Here is a 21802-nt window from a genome sequence, read left to right on the forward strand (position 1 = left end):
ACAAGAGTTAAGAATAGATAATTTGGGGGCCAAAGAGATAGGATAGTGGATAGGGAGTTTGCCTTGCACGTGGCTGATCCGGATTCTATCCCTGGCATCCCGTATGGTTCCCTGAGCATCACCAGGATTGATTCCTGGATGCAGAGCCAGGATCAACCCCTGAGCATCACCAGGTAACCCAAAAGATAATTTCAGTAAATTTCATTGAAAAGAATTTTAGAGAAGTGATCATTTTGTTTTGTTTTATCTTGTTTTGCTTTGCTTTTTGGGTCACACCTGGCAATGCACAGGGGTTACTCCTGGCTCTGCACTCAGGAATTACCCCTGGCGCTGCTCAGAGGACCATATGGGATGCTGGGAATCGAACCCAGGTCGGATGTGTGCAAGGCAAACGCCCTACCCGCTGTACTATTGCTCTAGCCCCAGAAATGATCAATTTTTGAAAATAAAATAAAAGTTAAGATAGCCTACTAACAATATAAACATCTGATAAAAAGTTGAGACATATACATCTTGCATAAAATGAGACATACCATAGAGTTGCATGTGAGACTAGATTGGAGTTTGAAGACTTTGTGAAGTCCAGCTCTTTCTGCTTGTGCCAGTTTTTCTTCTGTCATCTTCACAACAAACTTCACGGTGGTATCTGTGTGGTATTCTCGATAGTCTGTGATGAGTGGGGGAGTCTTCTCGGTTCCATTCAACATGGGCTCAAGAACTTGTTCCTTATATGTCTGAAAACAAGAGATGCAAGCTCCTGAATATTCAATAAGCAATGGTAGAAAAAGTATTGGCCTTATCACAAAATATAAAAAAGAGAAATCCACAGATTTACTTACCTGGGTCCATGTTCTGATGGGAAGCTCTGTGATTTCAATGGTTGTGGAATTAAGAATCGCCACTTCACCACTAATCACATATTGATTTGGAGCCAGCTCTTCGATTGTTCCCTTGAAGTTCTTGTAACCTGGAACCTAAATTGGCATTTTTCAAAAAGAACAAATTGTTATAAAGTAGTTTTTTGAAACAAAAAAAAAGAAAATGACACACACAAAAATCACTAGGGCCAGAGAGATGGTGCAGGAGGTAAGGCACTTGCCTTGTATGTGGCTGCAGAGGCTACATCCTGCTACTAACCTTAGGAACCACATATGGTCCCTAACACCAGGGGACACTCCAGAGCACAGTCAGGAATAGCAAGAGCATCTCTGGGTAGCCCCTCCAACAAACTATAACCTTGTATAATTGCGCTTTTTTTTTCTGTGGTGCCAAGGACTGTCCATCGTGTATTTTATGTGCCAAAAACAGTAACAGCAAGTCTCACAATGGAGATGTTACTGGTGCCCACTCGAGCAAATTGATGAACAACGGGACAACAGTGCTACAGTGCCAAGGATTGAACTCATGGCCTCACTCATGCACAGCAAGTATTCTAGCAGTGTTCGGAACTCACTCCTGTGCTCACAGATCATTCCTGGTAGTGCTCAGCAGACTGTATGTGGTACCGGAGATTGAACCCAAGTTGGCCATGTGCAGAGCAAACATCTTAACCTCTCCAGTCCAAGTTTTACTGAATTGAAACCCAACGTAAAACTAAGGTCCTTAATATATACATAATAGTTACCATTGGTAAAGGTTCTTCTCCATCCATCAAACGCCTGATGTTATTTACAACTTCACGAACATCAAAATTAGGGATTTTGCAGGACCACCCTGTACCAATTCCTTCAGCACCGTTTATCAGCACCATGGGGATAATAGGAATGTACCATTCAGGCTCAACACGTTGGTTGTCATCATATAAGAATCTTAAGGTATGATCATCCTTTGGTGGGAATAACAACCTAGCCAAAGGGCTAAAGAAAACAAAGAATGTTATCTTATAAAAATATTGCCTTTCATGATTCATGGGGGAAAAAAGGTGTTATCTCTTATCTGTGCCTGAAAATAATCTGAGCTTTACTTGCTAATATTCACATAACAGTATTGAATGCTCTTTATCTTCCAGGCCTAGTGGAAATGCACTGTAGGGTGATAAGCAGCATCCCTGGCTAATGCAAAGCAAATGCCGCCCTACCCACTGTACTATCGCTCCAGTCCCATCATTAAACTTTAACAAGTAGTTTTGTCTGCTTTTAAAAGTTAATTAATCTAGCATCTATGTCAAAAGTATCTTTTCTAAGTCATTAGAAGTTTGTAATTTTTGGTTACCAGGAACTCTCATATTATTTCAAAATTGGAAATGACAACTCACAGGAAATTAAAGCATACCCACCTGAGCATTGTGAAGATGTATCGAGGACTAGCAGAATCTTTGCCACCATGTAGCCTGGTACCAAACTGACCAATGGGTTGCAAGAGGTTTAAATTATTGCTCCCCACAAAATTTTGGGCCAAGTTGATAATGGTCATCATCAGTGACATCTGTGAGAAAAAGATTCATTAATCTGGAGGAATAGGTTTTTAATTTGCGTAGCTACATTATTGCAACGAAGTACAGAGATTTATTGATCTTTCTCAGATAAATATAAAAAATGCAGGCCTGAGAGATAGTATAAGCATTAAGGAGCTTCCCTTGGTTCCCCCACGGACCCTGAATCAAATCCCTCACTTACATAGTGTCTTCTGAGTTCTCACTTAGATGGCAGGAGCAGTGCCTAAACACAAGACTTCTTGGGTGTAGGATTGCACCCAAATTGTCCCTGTGCAACCCAAATACCCTACCTGCTACTATACTACAGTTCCAGCCCCAATAGATTTAGGACTCTTTTTTGTTTTTTTAGGCCTCAGCTGGCTGTGCTCAGGGCTTACTACTGGCTCTGCACTCGGGGATTACTCTGGCAAGCTACCAGAACCATATTGGGTGTCAGGGATTGAACCTAGGTTGGCTTCGTGCAGGGCAAGTGCCCTATTGCTTCAGCCCCAGGAATTTTATTTGAGAGATTTGTTGGGCCAGAGAGTAAAATCATCTTTACTCTTTGGTGTGTGCAGGCAAGTATGTCAGGGAGATGGGATCTAAGGTCTTTTACATCTGAAGCATGTGCGCTACCACTGAGTAAATATAGTTTATAGTTCAACAGATTTTAGCAATTTGTTCTTTGCTATACCAACATATACTTTCATCATGGTTTGGAAAATTTAACTGCAGATATTTCTGCTATGGTGCTTTTGGAAAACATTATACACTGTATATTTACCTCACCATGGTGATAGGAGGACATCTCAGCCACTGACCCAGCAAGCTGGGCAACTTTCACCTCTCGCTTGTCATTCCGTTTGAAACAAGTAAACAATACCTTTCTCTGCCCTGGTTTCAAACCTTCAAAATGAAATAAAAGAGCAAATATTAGTATCCTGGACTATTCTGGGCACTGTTTTCTGTATTATGTTAAAAAGACTAATTAGAACTCACCATCTACCATAGATGGAATAGATCTTTCATTATCAGAATTGGAAAAAAGAATAAGCTCCTTGTTTATGAAGTCATTATATGTCAGATACGTGGTAGTTTGTCCGTACAAGTAATCCTGTGGAAGCAAAAAGAGCATTATTTGTGGATCATTATTCCCACCATGATCCACAAAAGAAAAAGGCATCAATGGTTTTAATATAAGCTTAATGCAAAAAAACAAAGAAGTATTATTTCTATTAAGTTTTTAGGGGGATATCCCCCAATGATATTCAACCCATTGATTCTAGAGTCCACCAGGGTCATATCCAGTGATACTGGAGTACAGGGGTGAGAGCGATGTGAGAAATACTGGAGATTGAACTATAATTCTTGAGCATCTCAAACATATACATAATCTTTATTGGGTGATCACACCCAGCAGTGCTCAGGGCTTACTCCTCACTGTACGCTCAGGAATCATTCCTGGAGGACCATTTTGGATGTCAGGGATCAAACCTTCCGACTCACTGTACTATTGCTTTGGCCCCATACACATAATTATACAGAAGTAGTTTATATATTTTTTCTGGGAGGGGTCCTACTCCGTAGTGCTCAGGGATCACTCCTGGTGGTGCTCAAGGGATGATATCGGGCCCTACTATTTTATGTTTTAAAGATAAAAATAACTTAATTGCTGTACAATTAGAAAATAAGTGCACTGTCTTTGTAATTTCTTTTTGGTCTCCAACATATTTATGTAGAAGTCTAAATATAATATTTTATGTGACCAGCTATTCAATGTGAATTTGCTATTAATCCTAAAAGATCAGTAAGCAGCACTTTTCTGGGATATACTTAAAATTTTTACCTCAGGAAGACCAAGTAACTTTCGCTGCCTTCTGTCTTCCATGAAATGAGTTAACCATTCCTTCCGATCATCTGTTTGTTTTTTGCTGAAGGCCTAGAAATGAGAAGATGATAAAGATGATAGTAGAATTAGATAACCTCTAAGAAAATCTCTTCTTATACAAATCTAAGAAAATGTATAAAATGCAATTTCAATTCACCAGGCTGATGGCAGCATCATCTTCAGGTCCAGAATATTTGAATTGGATGCGATGTCTTTTCATATCTGAGAAATATTCTTTAGCTTCTTTTGATGTGCTGGTGCCCAAACCTTCAAAGCAGAGAATACCAAGTTACTTTTTAGAATCCTAAACAAAGGTATATAACAAGAAGTTCTGTATGGGTTTTACTACAAACCTTTGTAATACTTGACTTTCCATTTTCTATGATTTGGATTAGAACTCTTCCATTCTTCAAATTCAGGAAGGCTATAAAATGATATTTCTTGCTTGTTTTTAGACACCTATGAAAAAGAACGCCTTGTTGTACTTTTGTACACTGCTAGGTCAGTTTCCACTGTTAAGCCCCTGAACAATACTGCAATTATACCGATCCAGGGTCGAGAAGTAGGGCCTTAAAATATTCATATGGTACTTTAGGAATTAGTATACCTTTACAATGGGTGTGATAAATTCTTCCAGAAAACGATGACGTAGAAGAGACGGCCAATTGTGATGGATAAAATTAATCAATAAGCCTTTAATGTGGGAACCGTCTTGATCCTAAATATATTTGGAAAGTGACAAAAAAAATCGTTTAGAAAATAAAAACATGATTGACCTGATAATTTCTCAGAAATCTTACCATGAGGGGAGAAAAGACTAGTCAAATCAGACTTAGAAGTCTATATAGATAACATAAGATATAAGCATAATATATGATTAAAGGTTGACTAGAAATAAAAAAGAGCTATGTTTGAATACTCCTTTTATGCAGAAAACAAAAAAGACATATATATATAATTTGAAAATAAATCTGACCTGATCTGTCATGATCATTATCTTTCCATAACGAAGAGACTTTAATGAATCTTCATCTTCATAGTTTTTCTTGTACTGAAGACCCACAATTTTGATGATATTGTTAATTTCAGCATTTTCCATGATCTGAAATTAAAAAGTAATTTTAGATGAAACACTTGAATAGATCAAATCAACATAACAGAATATGTTGTGGTTTTCTTGAGTTTGTTACTAGTTTTTTTTTTTTTTTTGCTTTTTGGGTCACACCCAACGATGCTCAGGGGTTACTCCTGGCTTTGCACTCAGGAATTGCTCCTGGCAGTGCTTGGGGGACCATATGGGATGCCGGGGATCGAATCCAGGTCGGCCACGTGCAAGGCAAATGCCCTACCCGCTGTGCTATCGCTCCGGCCCCGAGTTTGTTACTAGTTTATGCATCAGTAAATTAGATCTGTTAAGATGGACACTCTGGCCAGAGCATTGAATAGTACAGCATGTAGGGAGCTTGCCTTGTTAGAGGTCAACCCAAGTTCAACCCCTGGCACATGGACCCCCAACCCTTGCCATGAGTAAGCCCCAAGAACTGCCTGGTATGGCTCAGAAACAAAGCACAAAGAAATGAAATCCTGATTATAAAACTACAGATATTAAAGAGAACTGTTGGTACTCTACCTGCTTATGAGAAGCTTCTCGAACATTGAGTATTTTTCCTCTAAGTGGGAAAACCCCATATTTGTCTCTTCCAACCACACCAAGCCCTGAAACAGCCAAAGTTTTGGCCGAGTCTCCTTCAGTTAGGATCAGTGTACAGTCAGTGGAGTTTCGGCCCCCTAAAATAAAAGTAAATAAATATTAGCATATTTATGTCATACAAAGTCAAATACATAATAAATGTGTGGGCACTGGTATCAGTAGTATGACCCCCACAGTGAATATGAGCACGCACAAGAGCAGTGCTGTTGAGTATTATGACCAGAATGTGTGAGCACATGAGGTTGGAGCTGTAGTACAGCTTATAGGGTGTTTGTCTTATATGCAGTAAACCCGGGTTTAATCCCAGGCATCTCATATGCTCTCCCAAGCACCACCAGTAATGATCCTTGAGCAGAGCCAGAAGTAAATCCTGAGCACAATTGTGTGTGGCCCAAAACCAAAAGAATGTGTGAGGAGTAAGTAATGTGTGAACATCTACATTGGCACTGCAGCTCAGTGTATGACTCCAGGTAATCACCTTCAGTAAGCAAGCGTGACCTTCAGGAATCTCAGTAGCATGCAACAAAGGGAAGGGGAAACAAACAAAAAATTGACTTAGGAGCTCAGGGATTACCCTGGCAGGGCTCAGGGGACTATATGAGGTGCAGGGGATCAAACCTGGTAAACCACATGTAAGTCATGTGTCATGACAGCTATATAATCTCCCTGGCCCAGGTTTTTTGATATTGGGGATCGAAACCAGGGAGTTGTGCATGGCAGAGTGACAGGTGCTCTGACACATCTTTGATTTTGAAACTAACTTCTCATATTTATACTGCTGCCAAACATTCATTTGATCATTTACTTCAAATAGTAGAGCCGTGTCTTCCAAGTAAGTATATGGTCACATGTGGAAATCCTCAGGGTCTCCCATACACTGAGTAAGATGTTGGCAGCACAGCACTGCTGCTGCTACCCGCATTCCGAATTCTGGTGAGTGTGAGCACCACCAAAAGGGATGCGACACTGATAACTAAAGAGATGTAAGCACCAAGCCCACGGAAGTGCAACCTTTAGTAAACATGTTTGTGATCAACATAACCCCACCATGAGCACAATTACCCATGTGCAAATACCACAGCTAGGTGTATGCAATCTCTGGTCGTTGTTACAACAGCAATAATGAAGAAAAAGGGCCGGAACAATAGTACAGCATTTGCCTTGCAGATGGTTAACCTGGATATGATCCCTGGCACCCCATATTTTCTCTGAGCCTGCCAGGAGTGATTTCTGAGTGCAGGAGTAAGCCCAGAATGTGGCCAAAAAAAAAAAAAAAAACCAATAAGTAAATAGAACTTAAAAGGGTGGGGGCAAAGAAGGGAAAGGGAAAGGGATGAGGGAATTAAGAAAAAAAAAAAACATACTAGGAAAAAAATTGTCTAGGGTACTTTTAGAGATGCTTCCAAAAAGATAGGGCCCCTGGTATATTGAATATTTTCAGCTAAAGGAGCTTGAATAGTGGTAATCAAAGTGTTCACCCCCAGGCTGTAAGACTGTCATGTGAAGTGCCCTCCTTTTACTGGGAGGAAAGGAACATTCTTAGCTCAGTCAGAGGAAACACAGAAATAAACTTCAACAGACAGGATTTAAAAAGTTTCCCAAGCTGGGGCTGGATAGTACAATGGGTAGGGCATTTGCCTTGCACGCAGCCGACCCGGGTTCGATTCCATATGGTCCCTGAGCACCGCCAGGAGTAATTCCTGAGTGCAAAGCCACGAGTAACCCCTTTGCATTGCCGGGTGTGACCCAAAAAGCCAAAAAAAAAGGTGGGGGGGCCTGGAGCAATAGCACAGCGGGTAGGGTGTTTGCCCTGAGCATTGCCAGGGGTGATTCCTGAGTGCAGAGCCGGGAGTAACCTCTGTGCATTGCCGGATGTGACCCAAAAAGCAAAAAAAAAAAAAAAAAGTTTCCCAAGTTTTGCTATACTTAGCTCATAATTTTTACCTTTATCATATCTTTCCCCAACTTTACAAACTCTAATAAAGTTAGCAGAAAATGGGGGCTGTAGAGATAGTATAGTAAGGTACTTGCCTTGCAAGTGACCTACCTGGATTTGATCCCTGGCACCCCTTGAGCAATCCTGGTTCTATGCTCGAGTTAATCCTGGAGCACTGATTCAGGAGTTAAGTCCCAAATATAGCTGGGTGTGACCCAATACTCTCTACTCCCCACCATTCAGGTGTAATGGTTTTGTTTAGTATACTTTTTCTTCTTTTATTTTTGATTTTTTTTATTTTTTGGGTTATACCCAACAGTGTTTGAGGGATCTGGTGCCTGAGATCGAACCCAGGTTGGACACATGCAATGCAAGGCAAATGCCCTTCTCCTTGTACTACCTGTCAGTATACTGCCCCTTCAGGCCTTCATTTCCTTTGTTATTTGGTTTTGGGGTCCATACCCAATGTCACTCAGGGGCTACTTCTGGTTCTGCACTCCGGAATTACTCCTGGTAGTGCTTGGGTTTCATATGGGATGCAAGGGATTGAACCCAGGTTGGCCATATGCAAGTATACTACCCAATGTACTATCCCTCCAGTCCCAAGTCTTCCTTTTCTTTTTTCTTTGTTTTGGGCCACCCGTGGCAATGCTCTGGGGTTCACTCCTGTCTCTGCATTCAGGAATTAGTCTTGGCAGTGCTCGGGGGACTATGTAGGATGCCAGGGATCGAATCTGGGCATGTGCAAGGCAATGCCCAACCTGCTTTGCTATCACTCCAGCCCCAGGTCTTCATTTTCTAATGAAATTCTAGGGTCATATAAAACTTACTATTAAACAAATTAATAAGTTTTTTTCCTGTCATTAAAGTAATAACTGAAGCATAAAACTTAAAGTTTGGAAATGTTATTAAATATATACCTGCATCATTGGCATCATCGAGTTTAGGAATTCCTTTGATTCTGTTATGTTTTACAGCTGAACACTTCTTGTTTAATTGGACCTGGGCTTTAAACTTCACCCAGTTTAATATGCTTTCTACGATACCACAGCCAGTTGCCTGAAAATGAGATTGTTAGAGAAGAAAATTGTTAGTAATCCAGAATACAAATGAAGTCCCATAAATATAATCCAAAAAGTGAAGAGTGGTAGAACAATTTCTGGATAGAGGGTGACACATCTTAAGTTATCACTGCTGAAAGAAATGGTTCATTTGGGTTTGTTCATTCAATAAAAGCTTATTGAATGTTCAATTATATTATACCAGGCACGATATTGGCAATTTCATGGCTAAAACAAATTAGACATGGCCCTTAGTCCTCCTGGAGTTAAGAAACAATGTGTAAGACAGAAATAAGAAATTATGGGCCAGGGATATAGCTCAGCATTAGAGCATTTGTCTTGTTTGTGTAAGGCTTTGATCCCTGACACTGGAGGAGGGATTAAGGCACTTGCCTCAGGGCCAGAGAAAGGGTACAGAGGATAAGCCTCTTGTCTTGCATGCTGCTGATCCTGGTTCAATGGCAGGCATCAAATAGTGGCCCAACACTCCCCAAGCTATGAAGTCTAGCTAAAAAAGTTTTTACTTCTGTCTCCTAACACTGTTATCAATGACAATTTTAGTTTGCTTTTTGTTTTGGCTTTTAGGCAACATCCACTGATGGGGCTCAGGGGCTGTTCTTGGCTTAGTGCTTGAGGGTGGCTCCTGACTGTGTGTGTGGGACTAAGTGGTGCAGGGGATCAAAGCCAGTCCTCTTCTATGCAAAGCACTCAGCCTATTGAGCTATCTCTCCGAACCCCTAAAAATATTTAAGCAAAGGCTAATGAAGACTCAATACTTTTTTTTTTTACAGTGAACTCTCATCATGGTCACTGTTCTGGGACATTCTAAGGGACACTGACCCTACGTTTAAGGTATCTTGTGTTGGGGAACTGTTTTTCCCCCAAGGGTGTCCAGACATGTTGCACACCGGGTCCAGGCAGACGCAGAGCAAAGGATGATGGGTGTGCAGAGAAACCATTCTGGGAGACAGCTGATGGCTGCTCACTTTATTGCCAAATATACACATATTTTATAGAGGGTCTTGGCTTAAGAGGATGGTCCAATCACATAAAGTTTAGCATCAGTGACCTTTCCCGCTCTGCTTTGCCCTGGCCCAGTCCCAGATAAGGCTAGATGCTGCAGTTAGGAATGCAGTTAGGTGATAATTCTTGGGAGATGGGACTCAACACCAGATACCTGGTGCTTGTAAAATGTACCCAGACACTGTCTACTGGGTCACTATGCAGGGACAGGTCTTATCTGCTCTGGCGCCTGTTGCCATGTTCCACATTGTTCAAATGGGTGTATTATGCAAATTCACTTTCCTGTAACTCTTTTGAAAGATTAGAGACCCCCAAGAATATGTGGAAGTGGGGGGCTGGAGAGATAGCACAGCGGATAGGGCGTTTGCCTTGCATGCAGCCGACCCGGGTTCAAATCCCAGCATCCCATATGGTCCCCTGAGCACGGCCAGGGGTAATTCCTGAGTGCAGAGCCAGGAGTAACCCCTGTGCATCACCAGGTGTGACCCAAAAAAAAGAAAAAAAAAAGAATATGTGGAAGTAAAACATGACAAACTGGAAAGATTTGTTGGTGCTGTGAGTCTAGGATCTGCCAGTTTTGGCTTCTGCCTGATAGTGTGGAGCTAGAGAAGCCTTGATGGGAAGCATTTGATTGGGATGTAAAAGGAGCCCTGGGTTTTAGAATGAGATGAATTAGAGTTTATGATTTTTTTTTCCCTGGTTCTTGGTCTCTAGAGAAAGATGGCTACTAGCCTGTAGCTGAGTTAACTAGGACCAACAAAAGTTAATCAAGAGCAAAGATTGGGCTGAGAAGTCTAGAGTTATGGAGATTTCTTTAGAAAAGAAGCAGAGTTGCCTTCACTTTGTAGGAATGGCCTTAGGTTTGGATAGGCAGTTCTCAAACTGCAGCTTCCATCAGAATCACCTGGAAGGTAGTACAGAGATTACTGCACTCTTTCCTGGGAATTTCTGATTCAGGTATAAGGTGGAACTTGAAAATTTACATTTCTAACAAGCTCCTTGGGAAACTGACGTTATGGTCTAAGGGACTAAGTTTTGAGGACTATTAGTTGTTGTAACTATTAATAACTAATAATACCATTAGTATTACAACCAGAGGTTGCAATGTCTAGGAATTATATTGTTTGTTGTAACTAAGGATGGTGATGATAGTGGTATGAGAATAGGGATAAAGTTATCTAGTATTTAATCTTGCCTGCATGGCAGAGCCTGGCAAACTACCTGTGGTGTATTCGATATGCCAAAAACAGTAACAAGTCTTATAATGGAGATGTTACTGGTGCCTGCTTGAGCAAATAGATGAACAACGGGATGACAGTGACAGACAGTGCCAGCGAACACTCACCAAACACAAACCTCCACCCAGTACTATGGGGTGTGGCCATGTTTCCCCCACACCCAAAGAAATACAAAATGAGGGCTTTTGATACAAAAATGTCCTAAAGAGGGAAATGTGCATTCTGATGGAGGCTGTGGTGTTGGAACATTCTACGTATGAAACCCTATCATTGACAGTACTGTAAATAACAAGGACTAAAATAAAATTTAAAAACAATAGGGGGGCAGAGCAATAGTACAGTGGGGCGGTGTTTGCTTTGCACATGAACTAGGGTTCGATCCCTGGCATCTCATATATATATATATATAGTCCCCTGAGCACTGCCAGGAGTAATCCTGAGCATTGCTGGGTGAAACAAAAAACAAAAATTTTAAATGATTATTTGATTTGCTTATTTACATACCACATGGGGAAGTGTAAAAAAATTTCAAGCAAAAAGCAGTTTTGAGTGGGAAGATTTTTAAGAAGTCCTGATCTAAAACAAAACAAAACAAACAAACAAACAAGGTGGGATGGGGGTGCATACTGGAATTCTTGTTGGTGGAACATGTGCACTGGTGAAGGGATGGATGTTTGATCATTGTATGACTGAGACTTAAACCTGAAAGCTTTGTAACTGTTCTCAAGGTGATTCAATAAAAAAAATTTCCTGGGGCTGGAGAGATAACACAGCGGGTAGGGCATTTGCCTTGCACGCGGCCGACCCGGGTTCAAATCCCAGCATCCCATATGGTCCCCTGAGCATGGCCAGGGGTAATTCCTGAGTGCAGAGCCAAGAGTAACCCCTGTGCATTGCCAAGTGTGACCCAAAAAGAAAAAAAAAAAAATTTCCTTCCTGGTTAGAAAGTGAGGTAAGCTGTGCCTCTTTACGCCCCCAAGTAAAAGCATAGGGGAATAAGAAAGAGTATTCTGCAGGACTGAGAAGACAATGAAAAATTATGTGCTTTGACTTTTATCTCTACTCACAGCTTTAATGAATTTTTCACTTAGTTGGCATGTTGATCCAAAACTCTTGACTTGTAAAGTCATGTTTTCTTTTGTCTGAGAGTCAAAGGTTGGATTTTCAATTAAGGAATTCACAAAAATCCACATGTGATTTTTCACCTGCAATAAAAGTTGACATCAAATCACTAAATACTCACACCTTATTTATAGCTTTTCCCTTCTTGACTTCTGAAAGAGAAACTTGTGCTAAAACACAATACCTGATGTGCTTTTACTGCAATACCACCTTTGTTTTTCTTCTTGACAACTTCAACAAGTTTAGCCACAATCTGATCAGCGATATAGTCTACATGTCTGCCACCCTAAAGAGAAAAAAATATCAGATTGTAGAACTCTGATTCCTCAAAATTATAACAACCAAAAATCCAGTCTAGAAAAGGGGATGTTACCCAGTGGTATCATATATATGTGAAGCCCTGGCTTTGATTCCCCAGAGTAAGGGTGGAATTCTAATTAAGCTTCCTTGTAGCCAAGATTTCCAGTTCATTTTATATTAAAAACAATAAGAACAGGGTAGGTTGTGTCTGGGGATGGCTCAGTGACAGAAGTAGCTGCCTAACAAGCTATAAGGTTGTAAGTTCATCCATCCATATGTGTGGAGTGTGGAACCAATCTCGGTGGCTCTGCCGCTTAGAACCATCGTATGGCAACAGAACTCAGTCTCTAGCATCACAGACAGGAAGGTGAGAGCACTGTAAGTAACAGGCGCAACCCCCAATTAAGTTCACTGCCAGTTCAATCCCCCAGTGAACACAACAACTAGAATGTAAGCACCACAACCAGGCATGTGACCTCCATGAGCACTACAACTAAGTGTCTAAGCATCACTAAGTGTGTGAGTGACCCCCAGTGATTCCAACAACAAAGGAAAGGGGAAAAACCCAGAAAGAATGTATACACACACACACACACACACACACACACACACACACACACACACACACACACTCACAAACGCAATTATTTAAGAAATGCGTTTCTGGGTGGCTGTAGAGATAGTTCAGTGGGTGAGGCCCTTGCACACTGCAGGGAGTGACCCCTCAGCACTGTGCTGAATAGATTCTGAAACATATGTGGGAAACAGTAAGCAAAATATATGGGAGAGGAAAAATAAATTTGCCCTTGAAATAAATGACCATAGAGTTCCTTATCTATATATAAGCTTGTGAAAAAAAAATACCCTTATAATTCAAGACAATTTATGAATAAAATTACCTTGGAAGTAGCAATGCTATTGACGAAGCTAATTTGCTGAAAGCCTTTTTCACTCATTGTTAAGCACACTTCCCACCGGTGATTTACTTGTTCATGAATAATTTTCAGTGGATTGCCAGTTTCATCTACCTTATCCTTCAAATACATATCCACATAGCTACGGAATCCTTTTATCTATACAGGAATGAAAAGGCATTAAAAAAAGTTATATAAAAATAAAAATATTCAGTGATATAAGAATTTTTCAAAACAATGGAATGGGGCTAGAGGCTGAGGAGCTAGCTTAATGGACGGGAGCATATGCCTTATAGATCAAGGACCAGACTTCAATTCCCAGGCACAGCATGGGCTCTGCCCCGCCCCGCCCCACCCAACCCCACCCCACCCCAGTTCCCCCGGCCCCCCACTATTGGATATGCTTCCAATGGCCCCTGAAAAATGCCATCCTGGTTGAACAAATATCCAAAGAATGGCTCTCAGGCCCCTTGAGTATCGCTTGAGATAAAAAAAAAAAAATTCAAAAAATTCAGTGTTGGGGCCGGAGCGATAGCACAGCGGGTAGGGCGTTTGCCTTGCACTCGGCCGACCCGGGTTCAATCCCCGGCATCCCATATGGTCTCCCAAGCACGCCAGGAGTAATTCCTGACTGCAAAGCCAGGAGTAACCCCTGAGCATCGCTGGGTATGACCGGAAAAAAAAAAAAAGCAAAAAAAAAAATTTCAGTGTTGCCTGATGAACCCAAGAGAATGGTCATGAAAGGGCACAAAAAGGGGCTGGAGAGATAGCTCAATGGGCTGAGCTCATGTTTTGCATGTGGCAAGCCCAGGTTCAATCCCTGGAACTATGGGGTCCCCAAAACTGCTGGAGCTGATCCCTGTGTAATGTTGGGAATAGCTCTCCAGCACAGCCTGGTATAGCCCCTGCACAACCCCAATAAAAAGGGCACAAAAGAGGCACAGGGTTGTATAGCAGTAACAGTTGTCTGCCTTGCATTTATGAGGCTGCAGTTCTGATCCCTAGCACTTCCCCACATGACTAAGTATCCTGGCATACATGTGTGACACTCCAACTAAATCACTGTCACAACAATGACAATGAAGGGAAGGGGAAGAAAAGGCCATCCCAAAAGGTTTATTTAAGAAAGGCACTCTGGGGGCTGGAGTGGTAGCACAGTGGGTAGGGCATTTGCCTTGTACGCGGCCGACCCAGGTTCGATTCCCAGCATCCCTGAGCACCACCAGGGGTAATTGCTGAGTGCAGAGCCAGGAGTGACCCCTGCGCATCGCCAGGTGTGACCCAAAAAAGCAAACAAAAAAAAGAAAAAAAGAAAGGCACTGTGGAGGGCTGGAGCTATAGTACAGTGGGTAGGGTGTTTGCCTTGCACACGGCCGACCCAGGTTAGATCCCCCGCATCTCATATGGCCCCGTGAGCACTGCCAGGAGTAATTCCTGAATGCAGAGCCAGGAGTAAGCCCTGAGCATCTCCGGGTGTGACCCAATAAAAGCAAAAATAGTCCAGTGGGTGTGGTGTTGGCACACTGCAGGGAGTGACCCCTCAGCATTGTGCTGAATAGCCTCTGAAACATATGTGGGAAACGGTAAGCAAAATATATAGCAAGGGAAAAATAAATTTGCCTTGAAATAAATGATCACAAAGTTCCTATTGTCTCTAGTACCCAAAAAGTACCTACTGGTAGCTTATTTCCATTGAGGAAGACTTTGACATCTTTAGTGGATCCAGCAATATCGTATGCTCTTCTAACCATAAGTGCAACAATATCTTTGTCTAGGCTTTGCATTTTAAACTTAGCCAAATCAGGCTGAAAGGTAATACATGTATAATCTTCTCCATTAAAGGGCTTGAGTTCCATGTCACCAGCTTTCCCCATGTTATTCATCCATGTCTGTGGAAATAAAGAGTAAGAAAGATAAAACAACTCAAGAAATGTCACAAGTTAGGACTGAGTAACATAAATGATAATGTTTTAGCAAATAACCTATTACATAACCCTGATTAATTTTCTGATGTAAGAACTTGTAAATTAAATACTATAAATTACTATTGTATAATTTATTACCAAGGAACAACACTTATTTATTTACTTACCTGTTTGAACATTTTCTTGTATTCTCTACTGGCTGTTTCCACGGTAAATTTGGTACTGAATATATTACACAACTTGGCTCCATAGCCATTTCGGCCACCTAGGCAAATAAATACAAAATGTTGTTTGATTGAAATCTTGGTATCAGCCTTCTTTTCGTTTAGCTTTTGGGCCACAGCTGGCTGTGCTAAGGGGTCGCTCCCAACAGTGCCCAGGAAACCAGCAGTGCTGAGAATCCAACCCAAGGTATCACACATGGAAGGTGAGTTCTCTACCACTAAGTCATATGCCCAGCCCAAAGCTTTAGTTCTTAATAAAATTATTGTTATTTTATAGGGATTCAGTCCTATACTTCTGTGTGTGTGGGGAGGTGATGTTGAGGATCAAACCCAGCTCATATGCATACATGTACTTTACTACTGAGGTATATCCCAGGCGCAAAAAGTGCTGGTATTTTTGTTATTTGTTTCGTGCTGTCAGGGCTCCGTGCCAAGGTCTCACACATGCATGGGTAGTGTCATTACCACTGAACTATATGTCCATGGCCCTTTTCTCTTTCTGTATCTTTAACTTTATACTAAAGACATATCATTAAAAAAAGATTACATAGATGGGGGTAGGGGAGTTGACAGACAATACAGTGGATAGAGTGCTTGCCTTGCTTGAGGCTGACCTAGATTCAATAGATACAATCCCCAGCACCCCATATGGTCCCTGGCAGGAGTGATTTCTAAATGCAGAACCAGGAATAATCACTAAGTACCACCAACTGTGGCCCTTCAAAACTAAACAACAACAACAAAATGTGCTAGGGCTGGGGTTGGAGAGATAGTACAGTGGGTAGGGCACTTGCTTTGCATAAGGCCAACCCAGGTTCAACCTCCAGTATCCCATCTGATCCCCCAGCCCACCAGAACCGGATTACTGGGCGCAGACCCAGGAGTAACCTGAGCATTGCCTGTGTGGCCCAAAAACAAAAGCTTAACGGGGAGGTGTTTAAATAACTCAATGGGCTGAGAGCATGCTGGCATTGCATGGTCTCCCTGAGCACAAAGCAAGGAGTAGCCCCTGAGCACTGCCAGTGTGGTTCCAAAGAATAAATAAAATATGTATTTAGGTAGGAGGGGAGATAGCTCAGGGGACAGGGATGTGCAAGGACCTGAGTCTGATCCATGATACTGCAGCATGATACCACCCTGCAACATGCAGGACCCAAACACCAAACTATCTGGCTAGGTTGCTAGAAATGGCCCTGGAACCCTTTGGGGATTGCTTAGGAGCCCCTTCCACAAAACAAAACAAAATAAAACAAAACAATGTATTTAGGGGCTCAAAATGTGGCTCAGTGGTAGAATATATACCTTGTATATACAAGACACAACAATTATGTAGTTTTCCTTAATACTTTACCTGTTACTTTCTTCTCATCATCGTCATAGTTGCTAGAGGTTAGAAGTTGTCCAAAGATGAGAGCTGGGACATACATCTTCTCAACTTTGTGTTCAACAACAGGAATACCTTTTCCATTATTCCATATACTAATTAAATTGTTTTCTCTAAGAAAAGGTGGAAAGTTTTATTATAACACACATTAATACTTGAAATTATTTAGAAATATATATATATATATATATATATATATATATATATATATATATATATATAGCTTTTTGGGTCACACCCTGCGATGCACAGGGGTCACTCCTGGCTCATGCACGCAGGAATCACCCCTGGCAGTGCTCAGGGAACCATATGGGATGCTGGGATTCGAACCTGGGTTGGCCGCGTGCAAGGCAAACAGCCTACCCGCTGTGCTATCACTCCAGCCCTTAGAAGCATATTTCTAAATTAAAATTTATTATTAAAATATTTGGAACCTTCACTATTTCTAAAATATATAAATTTTACAAGTCTTAATTTCTTTTATTCTTTTTTAAAAATATTTTTCTAAAAATTTTTCTAAAAATTCAGAATGAACTACTTTTCCTACCATGCACAGTTCCTGAAATAGAAGCAAAAATTAAAAAGTAATCTTTTGTTGGGGCCAGAGATAATAACAACAGGTAGGCTGCTTGCCTCACATGTGACCAACCCAGTTTCAATCCCCAGCATTCCATATGGTCCCCAATCAGTGCCAGAAGTGATTCCTGAGTGCAGCATCAGGAGTAAGCACTGAGCATTGATAGGCGTGGCTCAAAAACTTAAAGCTTTGTTGACACATGGGCAGACACATAATGGGGAAAAAATACGAAAGTTAAACATGTTAGGAAATGGGAATGGGAAATGATTATGTCCAAAGTACAAAAATTGGAAACATTATTATATTGATTTTATTTACTTACATGTTTATTTACCTATTTATTTATGCAGGGCCTGGGATAAAACCTAGAGCTTTACACATGCAAGGCAACTACTACTACTACTACTCAACTACTCAACTACTGAGTTACAACCCAGGTTCTTGTAATACCAAAAAAATTTATTTTGGCTTTTTGGTCACACCAGGTGATATCAGAGGTTACTCCTGGCTCTGCACTCAGGAATGGGTGTTGCTTAAAGGACCATATGGGATGCTGTGGATTGAACCCAGGTTGGTTGCATACAAGGCAAACACCCTCTCCACTGTGCTATTGCTCCGGCCTCTGTTATACCAATTATAAGAGGATAACCTATTAAGTCCTAGGCTCTTTAGCTTTTCCAGTCAGCAAAATACATTGCAAATCAAACATAAAAGGGCAAAACATCAGTTACAAAACTTCTTTGCCTGTTAATAAAGTGCAAAAACGTGAACTTACTCATTTTACGTTAATTTGAAGAATACATAGATGATTATATATTTTATCTGGACTATGCACTATGGTTCAGATTATAGATAGTAGTATCTGTTATTGACATTAAGGGGCCGGAGACATAGTATAGCTGGTTTGGTGCTTTGCCTTCCATGAACCACATCTGGTTACCTAAGCCCTGACAGGAGTGATCTGAGAAGGGCCAAGAGTAAGCCAGTAAACCCTGACCATAACTAGATGTGGTACCTCCCCCCTGCGTCGAAATTAAAAGTAGCCTGTCCCCACCCCTGCCTTTTTATGGTATTTAGGTCAGCTCGCCGATGCTCCGGGTGACTCCTGTCTCTGCACTTAGGCATTATTCCTGGCAGGGCTCAGAGGTCCATATGAGATGCCGGGATCAAACTGGGTTGGTCACATGCAAGGCAAGTGCCCTACCTGTTATGCTATAGCTCTGGTCCTTAATATTGTCTTCCTTTCTTTTTTGGGGAGGGCCACATGCAGCAGTGCCTAAGGGTCTTTGTGGAGTGCTGGGAGGAATCAAACCTGGGTTGGCTGCATGCAAGGTAGACACCTTGTCTCCTATACTATCTCTCAGGTTAAATCAATCTTTATGAGGGGGTTGTGTCATAGCCAGCTGTGATCAGGGAAACATATGTAATGATGGGGGCAGAGTTGCCCCCACACCTGGTGGTGCTCAGGGATCACTTCTGGCTGGACTTGAGGGACCATATGCAGTGCTGGGGATTGAGCCTTGGTTGACTTTGTGTAAGACAATTACCTGATGCACTGTCCTGTCTCTCTAGTACCCCCCATCAATATTCTTTAAAAGAATACTATACCAAGTCCATGGGACTGTAGCGATAGTACATTGAGTAAGGCCTTGCATGTGGCCACCGCAGGTCTGATTCCCCAGCACCCATATGGTCCCCCAAGCGCCACTAGAAACAATTCAGGAGTGGTCCAACATTACCCCTAAGGACAAATTATAAGGACAAGTATTCCAATAATAGTTATATTTCTCCTAAAAGAGCCCAAGGTCTAGTTCATCTAATGAATGATAAAAGTCAAAGAAGCATCCGGACAACTCAATTAAGGAACACTCAGCATTTATGATCAGAAATATCATATTTGAAAGGTCAAATTGATCTTTATCACCACCTGCTGGTTTATTACTTGAATGACATCAGAAAGCAGCTCTAGATTCTTAAATCGCTAGGGCATTTATTGAAGATACTTATCAGAGGGATTTAGAATAATAACGATAATTTACCATGAAATGATCAAAAATATAGACAGAGTAAATATATTAAAGAGTCTGGTAACTGTTAGATCTAGGTAGCAGGTATCACAGAATTGTTCTTTTTAATATTCGACCTTAACTTTACAAAATTTCACTCAGAAAAAAAGATCAACTTTGCTATATAAAAAAGTAAATGCAAGTAATAATAACAATGAACAATAACAAAAGACTGAGCAGGAGACTTACGGGTCAATTGTGACTCTAATGCAAGACATTTTTGGGTCCCTTTGTTTGTTGTCAGCAGCATTAACTGAAAGAAAGTAAAATACACACTTGTAAAAAATTGGAGTATTAAAAAAAATTTTCAAGAAACAACACAAAGCCCCATTAAAAAAAAGTTAATTTAGCTTTTTTTTTTTTTTTTTTTTTTTTGCGGGGGGTTGGCACCAGGGATCAAACCCAGTGCTCAGAGGCCGGAAAGATAGCACAGCAGGTAGGGCTGCTGTACGCACTGTCTGCCTTTCACACAGCAGACTGAATTCTAATCCCCAGCATCCCATATGGTCTCCCAAGCACCACCAGGAGTAATTCCTGAGTGCAGAGCCAGGAGTAGCCCCTGAGCATCACTGGTTGTGACCCAAAAAGCAAAAAATAACAGTAATACTGTAGCACTGTAGTCCCATTCTTCATCGATTTGCACCAGTAACATCTCCATTGTGAGACTTGTTACTGTTTTTGGCATATCAAACATGCCAGCCACTGGTAGATCGCCAGGCTTCCCAAGATAATAAAAATAAATAAATAAATAAACCCAGTGCTCAAGGACTGGAGTGATAATACCATGGGTAGGGTACTTGTATGCGGCCAACCTGGGTTTAATCCCTGACATTCCATATGGTCTACCACCAGGAGTAATTCCTGAGTGCAGAGCCAGAAGTAAGCTCTGAGTATTGCTGGGTATTGTCCCAAAACCAAAACCACGCCCCCCCCAAAAACACCCCAAATTAAAACAATTAACAAAAACAAAAACATAAACTCATGCAAGCAAGACATGGAGCTGTTAGTTTATTCTTTTTTCCCCTTTTTGGGTTACACCTGGCAATGGACAGGGGTTATTCCTGGCTCACACACTCACGGTGACCATATGGGATGCTGGGAATCGAACCCGGGTCGGCTGCGTGCAAGGCAAACGCCCCACCCGCTGTGCTATCACTCCAGCCCCGCGTTTGTTTATTCTTGAGCCACATCTCCAGCTGCCTTGGCAATTTTTGATCACAGTACTGACTTGAAAAAAAACAATGTGAATTTGACTTCCTAGGCTCCAATCGACTGCCTCACCTTTGCCTGCTATTGTTTTAAATGAAAGGAGCTCCAAATTTGCTAGAAATGAGCCTTTACAGGAAGGATCTGACTAGTTGATCTTCATGTGCTAGAACTTACCTAGAATCTCATCAAAGATTTTGTACAAGCCAGGAACAAAAGTGACTTCCCTGTAGTTGATGCCAACGTCTTCATCGTAAACCCACATTTGCTAGAAATAAGGCAAAGAAACACATTAATTTCTTTTTCTTCTTTTTTGCCTTTTTGGGTCACACCCAGCAATGCACAGGGGTTACTCCTGGCTCATGCACTCAGGAATTACTCCTGGCAGTGCTCAGGGGACCATATGAGATGCTGGGAATCGAACCCGGGGGTAGCCGCATGCAAGGCAAACGCCCTACCCGCTGTGCTATCCATCCAGCCCAAAACACATTACTTTCCAGCAGCATTTATCCTATTGTTCTGATCACTTCCAGACAAGCCAGAAACAGAGGGGCGTCCCTGTAGCGGATGTCTATGCCTTCTTCATAAAGCCACATTCACTAGAAACAGCAAAGAAAACTATTCCATCTACCCTGCAGGGATTCTGTTTTATTATTACATGATCACTGTATGGAAGCTATTTCACGGGCACCCTAGCTTAGGTCCGTTCTCATGAAGCCACGCACAAAGCAGAGAGAAAACGAAAACAGGAAAAAGCACACAGGGGCACTCGGTGGTCTCAACCCAAATTAAGTGCAGTTCCCCAGCGGGGCTT

The 21802-nt window shown here is 41.6% G+C and overlaps 1 protein-coding gene across 1 annotated transcript in view; it reads right to left on the reverse strand.

Annotated features, from left to right (window-relative positions):
* TOP2A (DNA topoisomerase II alpha) overlaps window positions 1–21802 on the reverse strand; it is a 36203-nt gene that overhangs the window by 13340 nt on the left and 1061 nt on the right. The window contains exons 3-23 of the mRNA XM_004608752.2: window positions 21166–21256; window positions 19972–20035; window positions 17107–17252; window positions 15699–15796; window positions 15283–15495; window positions 13592–13765; window positions 12577–12678; window positions 12338–12475; window positions 8869–9007; window positions 5932–6089; window positions 5278–5403; window positions 4909–5019; window positions 4655–4760; window positions 4459–4568; window positions 4260–4352; window positions 3413–3527; window positions 3198–3319; window positions 2276–2424; window positions 1625–1856; window positions 840–974; window positions 534–734 (exon numbers count right to left, since the gene is read on the reverse strand). Coding sequence (XP_004608809.2) covers window positions 534–734; window positions 840–974; window positions 1625–1856; window positions 2276–2424; window positions 3198–3319; window positions 3413–3527; window positions 4260–4352; window positions 4459–4568; window positions 4655–4760; window positions 4909–5019; window positions 5278–5403; window positions 5932–6089; window positions 8869–9007; window positions 12338–12475; window positions 12577–12678; window positions 13592–13765; window positions 15283–15495; window positions 15699–15796; window positions 17107–17252; window positions 19972–20035; window positions 21166–21256 — 2823 coding nt within the window. The remainder of the gene's footprint in view (window positions 1–533; window positions 735–839; window positions 975–1624; window positions 1857–2275; window positions 2425–3197; window positions 3320–3412; window positions 3528–4259; window positions 4353–4458; window positions 4569–4654; window positions 4761–4908; window positions 5020–5277; window positions 5404–5931; window positions 6090–8868; window positions 9008–12337; window positions 12476–12576; window positions 12679–13591; window positions 13766–15282; window positions 15496–15698; window positions 15797–17106; window positions 17253–19971; window positions 20036–21165; window positions 21257–21802) is intronic.

The sequence above is a fragment of the Sorex araneus genome, chromosome 3, assembly GCF_027595985.1.
Source record: "Sorex araneus isolate mSorAra2 chromosome 3, mSorAra2.pri, whole genome shotgun sequence".
In the NCBI taxonomy this organism is placed as follows: Eukaryota; Metazoa; Chordata; class Mammalia; order Eulipotyphla; family Soricidae; genus Sorex; species Sorex araneus.